This window comes from Lipotes vexillifer, unplaced genomic scaffold (genome assembly GCF_000442215.2).
Source record: "Lipotes vexillifer unplaced genomic scaffold, Lipotes_vexillifer_v1.1 scaffold306, whole genome shotgun sequence".
In the NCBI taxonomy this organism is placed as follows: Eukaryota; Metazoa; Chordata; class Mammalia; order Artiodactyla; family Lipotidae; genus Lipotes; species Lipotes vexillifer.
Window position 1 is genome coordinate 2811760 of NW_006789814.1, and position 12288 is coordinate 2824047.

General features: G+C 51.8%; 2 protein-coding genes across 2 annotated transcripts in view; one reads left to right on the plus strand and one right to left on the minus strand.

Moving 5' to 3' along the window:
- The window catches only part of CLEC16A (C-type lectin domain containing 16A), a 208136-nt gene extending 205162 nt beyond the window's left edge, over positions 1 to 2974 (minus strand). Inside the window, exon 1 of the mRNA XM_007462829.1 lies at positions 2666 to 2974. Coding sequence (XP_007462891.1) covers positions 2666 to 2745 — 80 coding nt within the window. The 5' untranslated portion in view covers positions 2746 to 2974. The remainder of the gene's footprint in view (positions 1 to 2665) is intronic.
- Positions 2975 to 5363: 2389 nt separating this feature from the next.
- Positions 5364 to 5920, plus strand: DEXI (Dexi homolog). The gene has a single exon (XM_007462830.1). The coding sequence runs from the start codon at positions 5492 to 5494 to the stop codon at positions 5777 to 5779; it is 288 nt and encodes a 95-aa protein (XP_007462892.1). The 5' UTR covers positions 5364 to 5491; the 3' UTR covers positions 5780 to 5920.
- Positions 5921 to 12288: the final 6368 nt, after the last annotated feature.

The following is a 12288-nucleotide window of genomic DNA, read 5'->3' on the forward strand; positions in this document are numbered from 1 at the left end:
CTTTCCCAAGTCGCTTTGGGATCTTCTAAGCCCCCCTCCAACACACAAATCGCCAGGTGCTTCAGGCTACAGTATGGATTCAGCTGATCCGCCAGATCCAGGGCAGGCAGCTCTGGTTTCCAAAAAGCACCCAACAGCCGTGTGACCTAAACAATGAACCTGGGCAGTTCCCAGGATACTTCAAAGGAACCTGAGAACCTTTACCATTCCCTGGCTGGGCAGAGGGCGAAGATGGCCATTGGGCAGTGAGACTCAGCCAAGTTGAAAGTCTTCCCAAACTGACTTTTAGGAAATTTTACTCAAAAAGACAGTGTAATGAGTGCAAACACTGAAGTCAAATCCTGGCTTTGACACTTTCCAGCTGTTGTCACCTTGGGCAAGTGACTGAACCTCTTTGGATCTTAATTTCCAGTCTAAAAAATGGAAACAATAATATTTCTGACAACTCCTAAGACTTGTGAGGACTAAAGGAAATAACACACAGGAATTCCTTAACAAGCACCTGGCACCGAAAATGCATTCAATAATTACTAAAGTAATTTAAAAGGGCTAGAGTCAGGCAGAGTTAGGTGAGAGCTCGCAGGTACCTGGATGCTGGCAGCAGGCCCAACCTCCTTTAGATATCCCTCCTCCCCTTCTCGGCCTCATCCACCCACTCTCTAAATTCCTGAAATCGCTAAGCCTTAATTCTCACAACATCCCTGTAAGGTGGGTACTGCTATTATCCCCATTTTACCCAGGAGGAAACTGAATCACAGAGGGATTGACTTGCCCAAGGTCAAACAGTTAATAAGCGGCAGACCCAAGGTTCAAACCCAGGCACCCTTATTTTTATTCCCCAAAACCATTCCTTATTACATAATGATCCCTCCTGCCGCCCACTCTTTGAGACCCACAAACATTTATTAAACACCTGCTCCATGCTAGAAAGGACACAGCTGAGAATTACAGCACCCCTACCCCCAGCCAAATGAGAAGCCCCCATCTAACTTCCCTCCCACCAACACTTTCCAGGGGCCCCTGTCTTCCTCCTACAGTTCCCTGCCCGCCCTCTCCATCCTTCTTTCCCATTAGTAATCCTGAGAGCTCCTTCTGGAAATCAGCCAATTTCTTACCACCAAAGGTTTGCTTACTCCCCCACTCTCTCCCCCCACCCCCCAACACTGTATTTTCTTCCCTGAAGTCATTCCCTCTTCAAAGGTCTCTATATTCCTTCACCTCCACACCGCCCCCCCACCCCGCTAAAATATCCTAGGCTCTGCCTGCATGCTCTGCACCTCTCCCCGATTCATTAATTTTTTTCATTCTTTAAGTATCTATTGAGCTCCTACTGTGTGCGAGGCTCAGAGCTAGATGCTGGGAATACAGCTTTGAGCAAAACAAGCCATCTCTGCCCTCCGGGAAGTACCAGTTTAGTAGCAAACAGAAAAGCAGTAAAAAAACAAAACAAAACAAAACACACAGGATAATTGCAGATAGTGGAGATTAATCAAATGAATGACATCTAACAGAAAGGAATTGAGGCACTTTAGGTAGGGTGGTCTGGTAAGGCCTTGCCCAGCTGATAAACACTTACCATTATTGGCCACCAACTGTATAACAGACACTGGATCGATCTCTTTCCACGCACAATATTACTGAATCTTTGCACAATGTTCACCATCCCCATTTGCAGATGAGGAATCAGAGGCTCAGAGAGGTGAAACAATTTGTCCAAGGTCACAAAGCCATTAAATGGTGAAAGCAGGATTTGAATGCCAGTCTGACTGCAAAGCCACTCTGTGTACTCCTGCTTCCCAGGACCACCTTTGCCACTGCCTCCCTCGGAGCTCTACTTCTGACGCTTTAGACTCCCCTAAGAAACTAATTTGTTTGTTTGTTTGTTTGTTTTTTGCGGTACGCGGGCCTCTCACTGTTGTGGCCTCTCCCGTTGCGGAGCACAGGCTCTGGACGCACAGGCTCAGCGGCCATGGCTCACGGGCCCAGCCGCTCCGCGGCACGTGGGATCCTCCCGGACCGGGGCACGAACCCGCGTCCCCTGCATCGGCAGGCGGACTCTCAACCACTGCGCCACCAGGGAAGCCCACTAGTTTGTTTTTTAATTATTGTCCTTTATTAAGCACTTGTAGAAGCTTCCAGCTTTACGTACATTCTCTGACCCTACCCTCAAAACAATCGTAGAAAGCAGGTGCTCTCACTATATCCATTTTACAACTGAGGAAACTGAGGCCTTAATTCATCCACTTAAGTTCAAACCCACATCTGTCTGACTCCAGGATCCAGACCTCTGACCCGTAAGCTGTCCAGCCTAAGAAGTACCACCCCGGGGAAGCTTGGTGCCCATCGTCCGGCCCCAGCAAGAACGAAGTCTGCATCCGTAAACCGAAATCTCATCCCCTTACTTTACAGATGGGGATACTGAGACTCTGAGAAGCGGAGCGACTTGCCCAAGGTCACACAGAGAGGAGCTACGGGGTCAGGGTTCGAACCCAGGCGCCCTAAGTCCAGAGCCCTAGCGCTTAGCCGCCGCACAGCCTTTCCCGAGCGCCTCTCTCGGCCCTCCGCCTCCGCTCTCACACTTCCCAGCGCCCCCGGCCAGGGGCTATGCGCCTCCATCCCCAAGTCCAGCCCCGCGGCCTCCCCCTTCTGCCCCCAGTACACTCACTTGAGGTGGTCCAAGGAGTGGATATTGCGGGAAGACTTGCCATGGCCCCCGCCCACCCAGCTCCGCGAGCGGCCAAACATGTCGACGGCCCCGGCCAGTCGCTTGCCTCACGGTCTCATGCCCAAGCGGCCGAGCGGCCGGGCGCCCGCGGCGGCGGCACAAGTAGAGTAGGCAGCGGCGAAGGTGCCGGAGAGACCGCCAACCACCTTCCCCTCCGGCCCACAGTCCAGCACTGACATTCAGCCGGAACCGGCCCTTCGACCGCCGCGCTTTACGGCGCCGTCACGAGGAACGCTGGGAAATGCAGTTCTCCCGCAAGGCCCCCGCTGACAAGACTCTCCGAAGGAACTACAAGGCCCGGAGTGCATCACGCAACTTCAGGCCGGCGACCTTGGAAAAGGGGCGGAGCGAGAGGAGGACAGTCCGCAGTATCTTAGGGATAGGCGGGAATGGGAAACCTATGGGCGGAGCCCTGAGAAATGAATCCGTGAAGATTGGGGAATAAAAGTTACCACAATATTAACAATTATACCTTTATGATAAGAATAAGAATAGCTGTTGCTTGGCGTATGCCGCGTGCCACTGCCCTAAGCGCTGCCCATGCATTCAATAATTACTAAAGTAATTTAAAAGGGCTAGAGTCAGGCAGAGTTAGGTGAGAGCTCGCAGGTACCTGGATGCTGGCAGCAGGCCCAACCTCCTTTAGATATCCCTCCTCCCCTTCTCGGCCTCATCCACCCACTCTCTAAATTCCTGAAATCGCTAAGCCTTAATTCTCACAACATCCCTGTAAGGTGGGTACTGCTATTATCCCCATTTTACCCAGGAGGAAACTGAATCACAGAGGGATTGACTTGCCCAAGGTCAAACAGTTAATAAGCGGCAGACCCAAGGTTCAAACCCAGGCACCCTTATTTTTATTCCCCAACAAACGAAACTTCACAAAACCGGTAACGTCCTGGTTTGTCCTCACAGCCTTTTTCTTTTTCTACTTCAATTAAAAAATAAATATTGAAAGGCCTTCAAGCAACAATGTACCAAAACTGAATGTCCTGTGCTTTCAGAGGATTTCTCTGGTCTTCGCCGAAAATCCATGCCATTTCCAAAACAACCACACTTATAAAAATAAGGAAACACACAGCTTCCTACACCAGCCAAGAAGATGTATCTAAATTTCTCTCCTGGATCGGGAGTGGGAAGCTCCATGGAGGCGATACTGCCCTGTTCACCATTCATTCATCCATTCATTCATTTCTACACCTCACAGTTATCTAAGGTCTACTGTGTCCCATTAACTGTGCCCAGGACAGAATTGGGCTAAGGGTCACAATATTCTCCCCAGTGCCTAGCACAAGGTTTGGCATATAATAAATGTTCAACAAATATTGTCAGAGTGAATAAATGAATGAATGAAGATTTGTTTCACCTTCAGCAGTTGGAGAGTTAATGGTTTGCTGTGTAATTCACCTAAAGGGGCAAGAGACAGTCATGGAGAAAAAAGGGCAGGTTCTGGCCTCCAAACACACACAGGCCCAGCAGCTTCCAGGGTCCTCCTGTTTCTCTGGGCCTCAGTTTCCTCATCTGCAAAAATGAGTAACATACACTTCCCCAACTGGCTCCAATTAAGCAATGCCTGTAGAGCACCCAGCTCAGCGTGGCCTAAGATTTAAAGGTCTGTGGACTCCTTTGGGAGCCACCTTGGGCAAAATCAGTCTCCTGAAGGACGTACAGGGGTTACCCCTGAGGAGGGGAATCAGCGAGTGGAAGAGACTCACTTTTCTGTGTACTTCTTGGTTGTTTGAATGTTTAACCACGTGCACTATTATTGTTTTAAAACGTGTTTTACAAAGTAAAAACAAGAAGCAACCCTAGTGCTGCAGGTCTGACCTGCCGGGAGTTTCTTTACTCAGGTGTCACGGAACCCTATTAGGCAGATTTCCATCTACCAAAATCCCCGGCCCGCCCCGCCGAGGGGGCAGACCTTCCAGCAGCCAGAATGTGGAGAGATGAAGGGGGCACTGATTGATCTTCCCCACCGTGGAAAACTGCCACTTTAGGAAAGGCCAAAATTTTCAAGGTAAGGTCCACCGCCCCTGCCCCCCCCGCCCCCTTTTTCAGCAGGTAAACTGAGTCCCAAAAAGGCGTGACGCCAGTACTCAAGTCCAGCCGGGTGCTGATGAAGCTCGCGGTTACCTTCAGCTTTTGTAGCCTTATATGATACGTCTAGGTTTGAATTGTGTTCTGACTCTTGGCCAGTGAGCTCGGACGTTGGGCGAGCCAATGAGCGAGGGCAGGGGGCGGTGGGCCAATGAGCGCGGGGCTGCTCCGGAGGCGGTGCTCGGAACGCTACCAGGAGGGCGACGCGGCGGTCGCAGCGATGGGTGCTGGGCTTTCGGGGATGCGCAGGGGACTCGGGGAACGGCCGGGAGCGGCTGAAGAGACCGTCGCCGGGACTGGCCCTTGACGCTGAGCTGCGGTGGGGCCCCCGCAGGCGCTGCGAGGGCCCGTGAGCGGGAGCGGGGAGTATCGGAGGAGCCGGGCCGCTGCCGGCCACTTCAGGGGCTCTCCTGACCGTTGGGCGGATCGACAGTGCCGTGTGGGCACCTCTGGGGGTGGGGTGACCCTCCTGGCACGTTTCGGGGGCCGGGGCGCCTCCGCAGGGGCTGACGCACATCCCCGGGGGGGCACTGCCGGGGCCCAGCGCTGCCTCGGCCAGCCCCCGGGCGCCCCTGGATGGCTGAGCTGCCCTCTCGCCGGCCGCCCGGGCGCCGCAGCGGCTGAGCTCGCTGGGATCGCCGGGCCGCCGCCGCCCTCGCCGCCCCCTGCATGCCCGGCGCCCGGGTCGCGGCCCACCTGGACGCGCTGGGCCCCTTGGTCTCTTCCGTGCCGCCGCCCCTGCTGCCCTCTATGTTCTACGTGGGCCTGTTCTTCGTCAATGTGCTGATCCTATACTACGCCTTCCTCATGGAGTACATCGTCCTCAACGTGGGCCTCGTATTCCTGCCCGAGGACATGGACCAGGCGCTCGTGGACCTCGGCGTGCTCTCCGACCCCGGCTCGGGTCTCTACGATGCCGACTCGGAGCTCGACGTCTTCGATGGTTACTTGGAGTAGGCCTGGCTGCTGTCCCCCGCTCTCCCCACGACCCTCAGCCCTCGGCCCGGACCGGCGCACGAACCATGCCGCCGCTGCTGTTTTGAGGGCACCGTCTGGCCAGGGATGGGACTCCCAGGACGAGGCCCTCTTCGGCCTCCGAGGCCTGTAAGTGCCTTCTGCACAGGATGAGGGCGGGTTGGGGCGCTGGCGAGGAGGAGGGGGGCATCCCAAGCCGGACACACACCCCTCCCCCAGGCTTCTGATTTCTCCATGCACCTCTTCCAGGTCTGTTTGGATGCCAGGAATGGCTGGACTCTTCTTAGGACCTTAGTTAGGGCAGGAAAGCTTCCCCTTAGCGAAGGTGACAGCTGTTGAAGAAGGAAGGGGAGGCAGGACCTAAGTCGCTTCTTGGTTAATAGCTGTAGTACCAACTGTCAAAGCCTTTGCACCCAGATACATTTGAGACTGTCAACTCCTCCCCCCATCCTTAACCTGTCTTGATGGTGACCTTGGCTTTTGGGGGATTCTCATTAGTCCTGGAAGGATAAAGACTTGCAGTGTTAAAAGAGCTAGGAAGCCAGGCACTGATCACCTTTGTCCTGTGGCCCCTTGGGGACTGGGTGGGGACTGAGAGCAAGGGCTCCAGGCTGATGCTGTGAGAGGAGAAACTTCCGTCAGCACAGAACCCTGTACTTCCTTTGGCATTGGCTTGGCTGCCGTTTTGGAGTCAGATTTCAGGGTGCCAGCAGCTCCAATCTTCAGGGGCTGCCAGTTTCGCAGGCTGCTTTCACAGACCAGGCCAGTGGCGGGGTTGGTGCCTGGGTGGCTTTGCCTGCAGTGTTTGCAAGGCAAACTCAGGGGGCTCTTGGGCCAGCGGAAGAAGGGACCACAGGATCATTGCACTGAGCTGTTAAAGTCCTGCCTCTGAGCTGCCACCAGGAAGCTGTATCCAGCTCCACCTTGTGTGTTTCCGGGAGGGAAATGAAGATCCAGAAAGGAGGAAGATTTGGCCAAAGTCACAGCAAGGAAGAGAGGCAGCTGGACTAGAGGAGAGAGGGCCTGGTGAGGGTTCATGGGACAGGAAGGAATTCCTCGGCTCAGCCCCTCAGCTGGACGGTTCTAGGCACAGGTCCTGAGTGGCAGTGGTGGGGGGATACTGAGGTGGTGGGCAGGGGCTCCTTTTACCTTTTTTTTTTTTTGGCCGCCCAGCATGTGGGATGTGGGATCTTAGCTCCCTGACCAGGGATCGAACCCATGCCCCCTGCAGTGGAAGCATGGAGTCTTAACCACTGGACCACCAGGGAAGTCACAAGGGCTCCTTTTGGAAAATGGACACTAATGTCACTCACCCCAAGCATGCTATGTTTACCCCCCTTTTCTTGCCTATCTTAGCCAAGATGACCATAGTCAGAGGGTGATGCAAGGTGGGCAGGACCCACTAGCAGTGTCAACCTGAGGGGCTGACAGTGAGATTTCTTTGAAGAAAGCTTCATTTGAGCTCAGGGAGACCTTAGCCAGGGCCAAGTGCCAGGTGGAGCACGTGTCAGCTGCTCTGCATACCTAACCAGTTGGCCTGCCTGCCTGCCATCCATCCATCAATTTGTTCTTTTATTAAACAGATATTTACTGAGTACCTAATGTGCTTGGTGGGTGAACACAGTGAACAAGACAGACTCAGCACCAGCCCTCCTGGCACTTTGTGAGAAAGATAAGCAGGTTCCCAAACAAGGCAGTGAGATTTTTTGAGAGCTCTGAAGGCATGTAAGAAGGCATGGCATCCTCTATTGTGTTCATTACTATTTCCTCGGCACTTAGAACAGCGCCTGGCATCTTGTAGGTGCTCAATAAATGCCTGGGTAAGTGAAACAGAAGACTAGAGATAGGCTGCTTCAGACAGGGGCTTCAGAGAAGGCCTCTCTGAGGAAAGGACACCTTTGAGCTGAGCCCTAAATTGATGGAAGGAGCCACATGTAAAGATGTGGAGAAGGGCTTTCCTGGTAGCGCAGTGGTTGAGAGTCCGCCTGCTGATGCAGGGGACACGGGTTTGTGCCCCAGTCCAGGAAGATCCCACATGCCGCGGAGCACCTGGGCCCGTGAGCCATGGCTGCTGAGCCTGCACGTCCAGAGCCTGTGCTCCGCAATGGGAGAGGCCACAACAGTGAGAGGCCCATGTACTGCAAAAAAAAAAAAAAAAGTTGTGGAGAAAATCTATCCAGGCAGAGGGACCCGCAGTGCCAAGTACGTGGAGGGGGAGGGGCAGGGGAGAGAGTTGGTTCTTCCAGCAACTGAAAGGAGGCCAGTGTGACAGGAGAGCAGCCCCAGGAGAAGTCAGTGAGGTGGGCAAGGCCAGATCATGCAGGACCTGGGAGGCCCGGCCACGAGCGATGGGAAGCCATTAGAAGGTTTTAGGCGGGGAATGACACAATTCCAGTCCACATTTTGCAAAGAGGACTGGCGGTTGTGGGCAAGATGAGCCGTAGGGGCAAGTGTGGAAATAGGGAAGCCAGTTAGGAGCTGGTTAGTTGCTCAGGCCAGAGGTGATGCAGGCTTGGATGAGGCAAAGTTAGTGAAGGTGGAGAAACACACATAGACCAAGAACACCTTTTGGAGATAGAACCTATGGGGTCTGTTCAGAACCTGTACTGAGTATTGATCATATACCACACCTGGTTCTAGGCCTTTTGCATATTCACTCATTGGGTCATTCAACAAACGTTAGCCCTGCTCTTCTGCCAGGCCCTGGGGATTCTAAGATGAATCCCTGCCCCCAAGCCAAGCTCTTGACTTTCAGTCAGTGTAACTTGGTGAAGAATGTCTTATTTTATCTCTTCACATCAACAGAAACACTTCCTCTTCCAAATGAAAACATTGGCATACTCTGAAACAAAAACTGAAGCCCAAATGCTTTGGCATACTTTGCAGCAAACGCTGTTTGAGCAGAAACACCAGGAAGTGTGTCTCAGGGACAATCTTGCAAAGCTCTCAAAGTGACAGGGCCTGACTCTGGCAGGTGGGGAGGCCTGGGGCTGTGGGAAATACTCGTCCCTGGAGAAATAGTGGGAACCACGCACAGCGTTTCCTTGCTCAGTCCCAGGTCCAAGCCACCAGATTCAGGTGGGGGAGGGGTGGCTAGCAGCAGGAAAAGCCTGTGGGAAAGATTAAAGATGATCTGACTGCACCTCCTCTCCCGGCCCCTTTGCATAAGCAGAGGAACACTGGTAGTCAAATCTCGCTCCTCCTTGCTCTTTCTCACATAGGCACTATCTGATATTACACACAGGCTGATCCAGGAAACACTGACTAAGGGCGTGGGCATGCCAGGCACTGGGGACTGGGGTGATCTCAAGATGAAAGCTGCACTTATTTCACTCCCTCTCTTTCTCTTTTCTCTTTTTTCCACATAATTCAGTTCCTCAAACCTTTGTTGAGCACCTATTTAAGGAGGCGGTATTAGGGTCATGATCAGGAGCAAAGTCCCTAGATTCAGATGACCTAGGTTCAAATCCCAATCCTTGTTGTGACCTTGGGCATGCTACGTATCTCCCCATGTGTCAGATTCCTCTTCTATAAAGCAGGGATAATGAAAATCTACCTTGTTCTGAGGACTGAATGAGATAGACGTAAAGCTCTTAGACCGTCCCGTGTATGTAAGTGATATATTAAAATTAACCACTATTATTGTTAACAGACATAATGGAAGGTGCGTACACTCAGTCCCTTGTGAATGTATAAACCTGCATGTACACTCATGCGTGAATATTTATATGCCACAATGAGCAAAAGAGGACTAGCTGCCTGAGTGCTGGGTGGGTCCCGGTCTGGACGACCAGGACAGGCTTCCCACTCTACCTTGCTGGCCTGGGACGCTCAAGAGACCTTTCCCACTGCCCTGTGGTCTCTAAAGGCCACCAGGCCTGGAGCCCAGGAAAGCTGCGGCTCTGTGGTCTTCCTAGAGTGTTCATCGTTGCCCAGGAGCAGGGAGTGGGGATCAGGAGTTCCCACCTTCTCCGGGGAAGGGACCACTGGCCCAGGAACTGGGGAGAGTCCTCACTTCCCAGTGGTTCCAGCGTGGAGGCAGCTCAGCTGGATTGATTTGTCCTGGTTCTTGATGAAAGCAGCTGGTGCCTGCCAGCCCTCTCTTGCCACGGAGGGAGGGCTTTGGGAGAGGAGCCTCTCTGTGCTGGAAATGGAGACTGGAAAGCGTTGCTGCCACAGTCAGCGTCGCCTGGTGGAGGCCAGATTTGGAGCTAAGGGTAACCAGACTAGTCTACTTATTACAGGGTTTCCCTGGCGTCAGTGTCCCGACTGGGCGCTACAGCTGCTCCTTCCTGATCTGCCTGCCCTGGTCCCTTGGTGCCAATCTGTGGCCTGTGCCATCAGCCGAACACCCAGGTTCGGCATATGGCTTCCCTGCTCAGAAACCCAAACCTCCCTTGAGGACAGTGGAGCTCCAGGGGGGGGTGGGGTCAGGGGAGCCAGGTGGGAGGCTATGGCTGTCGTCCAGGTGAGAGGGTGGTAACGAGGGGAGGCGTGTGCACCCCCTGTCCCAGCCGACTCTCCATCTCTGTCCTGACGTGAGGCTGCCTTGGAAGTGTGCTGGCTGCCCCTTTGGACAGGAGGAGACCCCAGTCTGTGTCTCAAGACAGCTGAGATGCCAGGGCTCCTGCTCCCTTGTGCCTGAGTTATGCAAACTGGAGACTTCATCCAAGGCAAACCCTCACAGCCCTTGCATCTGTTTTATTGAACGAAGAAATTAAGGGCTCCTATCATCCTGACCGTTTGTATTCCTGGTTTATCTGCTGTTGTTCCCCCACCCCCACCCCCCCAATCTACTGGCAGCATCACCACCAGCGTCCTCCCACAGCCTTTGTTCCCCATGGCTGTACCTCTATACACGCTGTCTCATTCGTTTCTTCAACCTGTGAGCCCATCTCAGCTCTAAGGCCTACCTCCCTCACCCCCAATACCTTTCTAACCTGACTTAATCATCCCCTCTATAGAGCTGCTGTTACTCTCTTTAAAAATGTATTGTCCCCTTTCTTATATACAACCATCTCTCATGTGTTTTTCTCCCTGACAACCCAAGCTTGATGAGGGCAGGGACTCTGCCTTTCATCCCTGCATCCTTCACGGTTCCTAGCCTGATGCCTAGCACACAGTCATGACCAGTACATGATTTACCCCTCTCTAGGCTAAAAGAGTTTGGCTTTTTTAGGTAAAATAGTATGCTTTATTTCTTTTTATGGGCAGATAGGAAGATAAAGTTTATTACTTAATATGAACACACTTGCCATCCCCACGGTTCCCACCCCTTTTTTAGGTTTTGACTCTAATTCACCTTCTCAGTGAGAGCTTCCCTGACTCCCCTCCCCCAAATTTTAAGTTCATCTCTAAAACCCATTATCTTCCTTCCGTGTTTTTCTCCACAGCTCTTATCACTTCCGTAAAGTACTGTATATTTTACTTATTTTATTTATTGTCCGTTTTCCTCAATTAAAAATAAGCTCCGGGCTTTCCTGGTGGCGCAGTGGTTGAGAGTCCGCCTGCCGATGCAGGGGACATGGATTCGTGCCCCGGTCCGGGAGGATCCCACATGCCGCGGAGCAGCTGTGCCAGTGAGCCATGGCCGCTGAGCCTGCACGTCGGGAGCCTGTTGCTCCGCAACGGGAGAGGCCACAACAGTGAGATATGGGAACATATGTATATGTATAACTGATTCACTCTGTTATAAAGCAGAAACTAACACACCATTGTAAAGCAATTATACCCCAATAAAGATGTTAAAAAAAAAAGGTTCAATTACATTATTTTAATAAATATTTGTATTGTTTATTTTACTGTACAAGTATTTAGGATTATGGTAGTAATTACAGTAAAAAGATTATAAAGGAGTATTTTTTTCATTAGTATCTTTCCCATATCCAAAGATTTTACAAAGCTATTAAGTAAAACTTCTATAGATTAATGCTTCATGATATGTTTTATTAAAGATCTGTAAATTAATTCTTAACATTTAACATTAAATAAATTAGTATAATTCACTAAAATGAAAGGGATTCTTTGAAACAGTACAAAGTTTTAACAACAGGATTATTGGATAACAAACACGAAGAACATGTTGCTTAATACCTAAAATAATTATTGATATCAATTATTATTTCAAAGTATATTCCCCTCAAAAGAAACTTTCTCTTATACTTTTAATGAAATTTCAATTTGGTTCTATTGCTATGAGAACATCATGGCATGGCTCCTGAAAGCATAGTTTGTTTGTTTTTGTTTTTGTTTTTTTTTGTAGTACGCGGGCCTCTCACTCTTGTGGCCTCTCCCATCGCGGAGCACACAGGCTCCGGACGCGCAGGCTTAGCAGCCTTCCCAGACCGGGGCACGAACCCGTTTCCCCTGCATCGGCAGGCGGACTCTCAACCACTGCGCCACCAGGGAAGCCCGCATAGTTTGTTTTTGGGAAACCAAGATCACAATAAAAGGGACAGGCATCCTCATCCCCATCTCTCAAATAAAGGAAC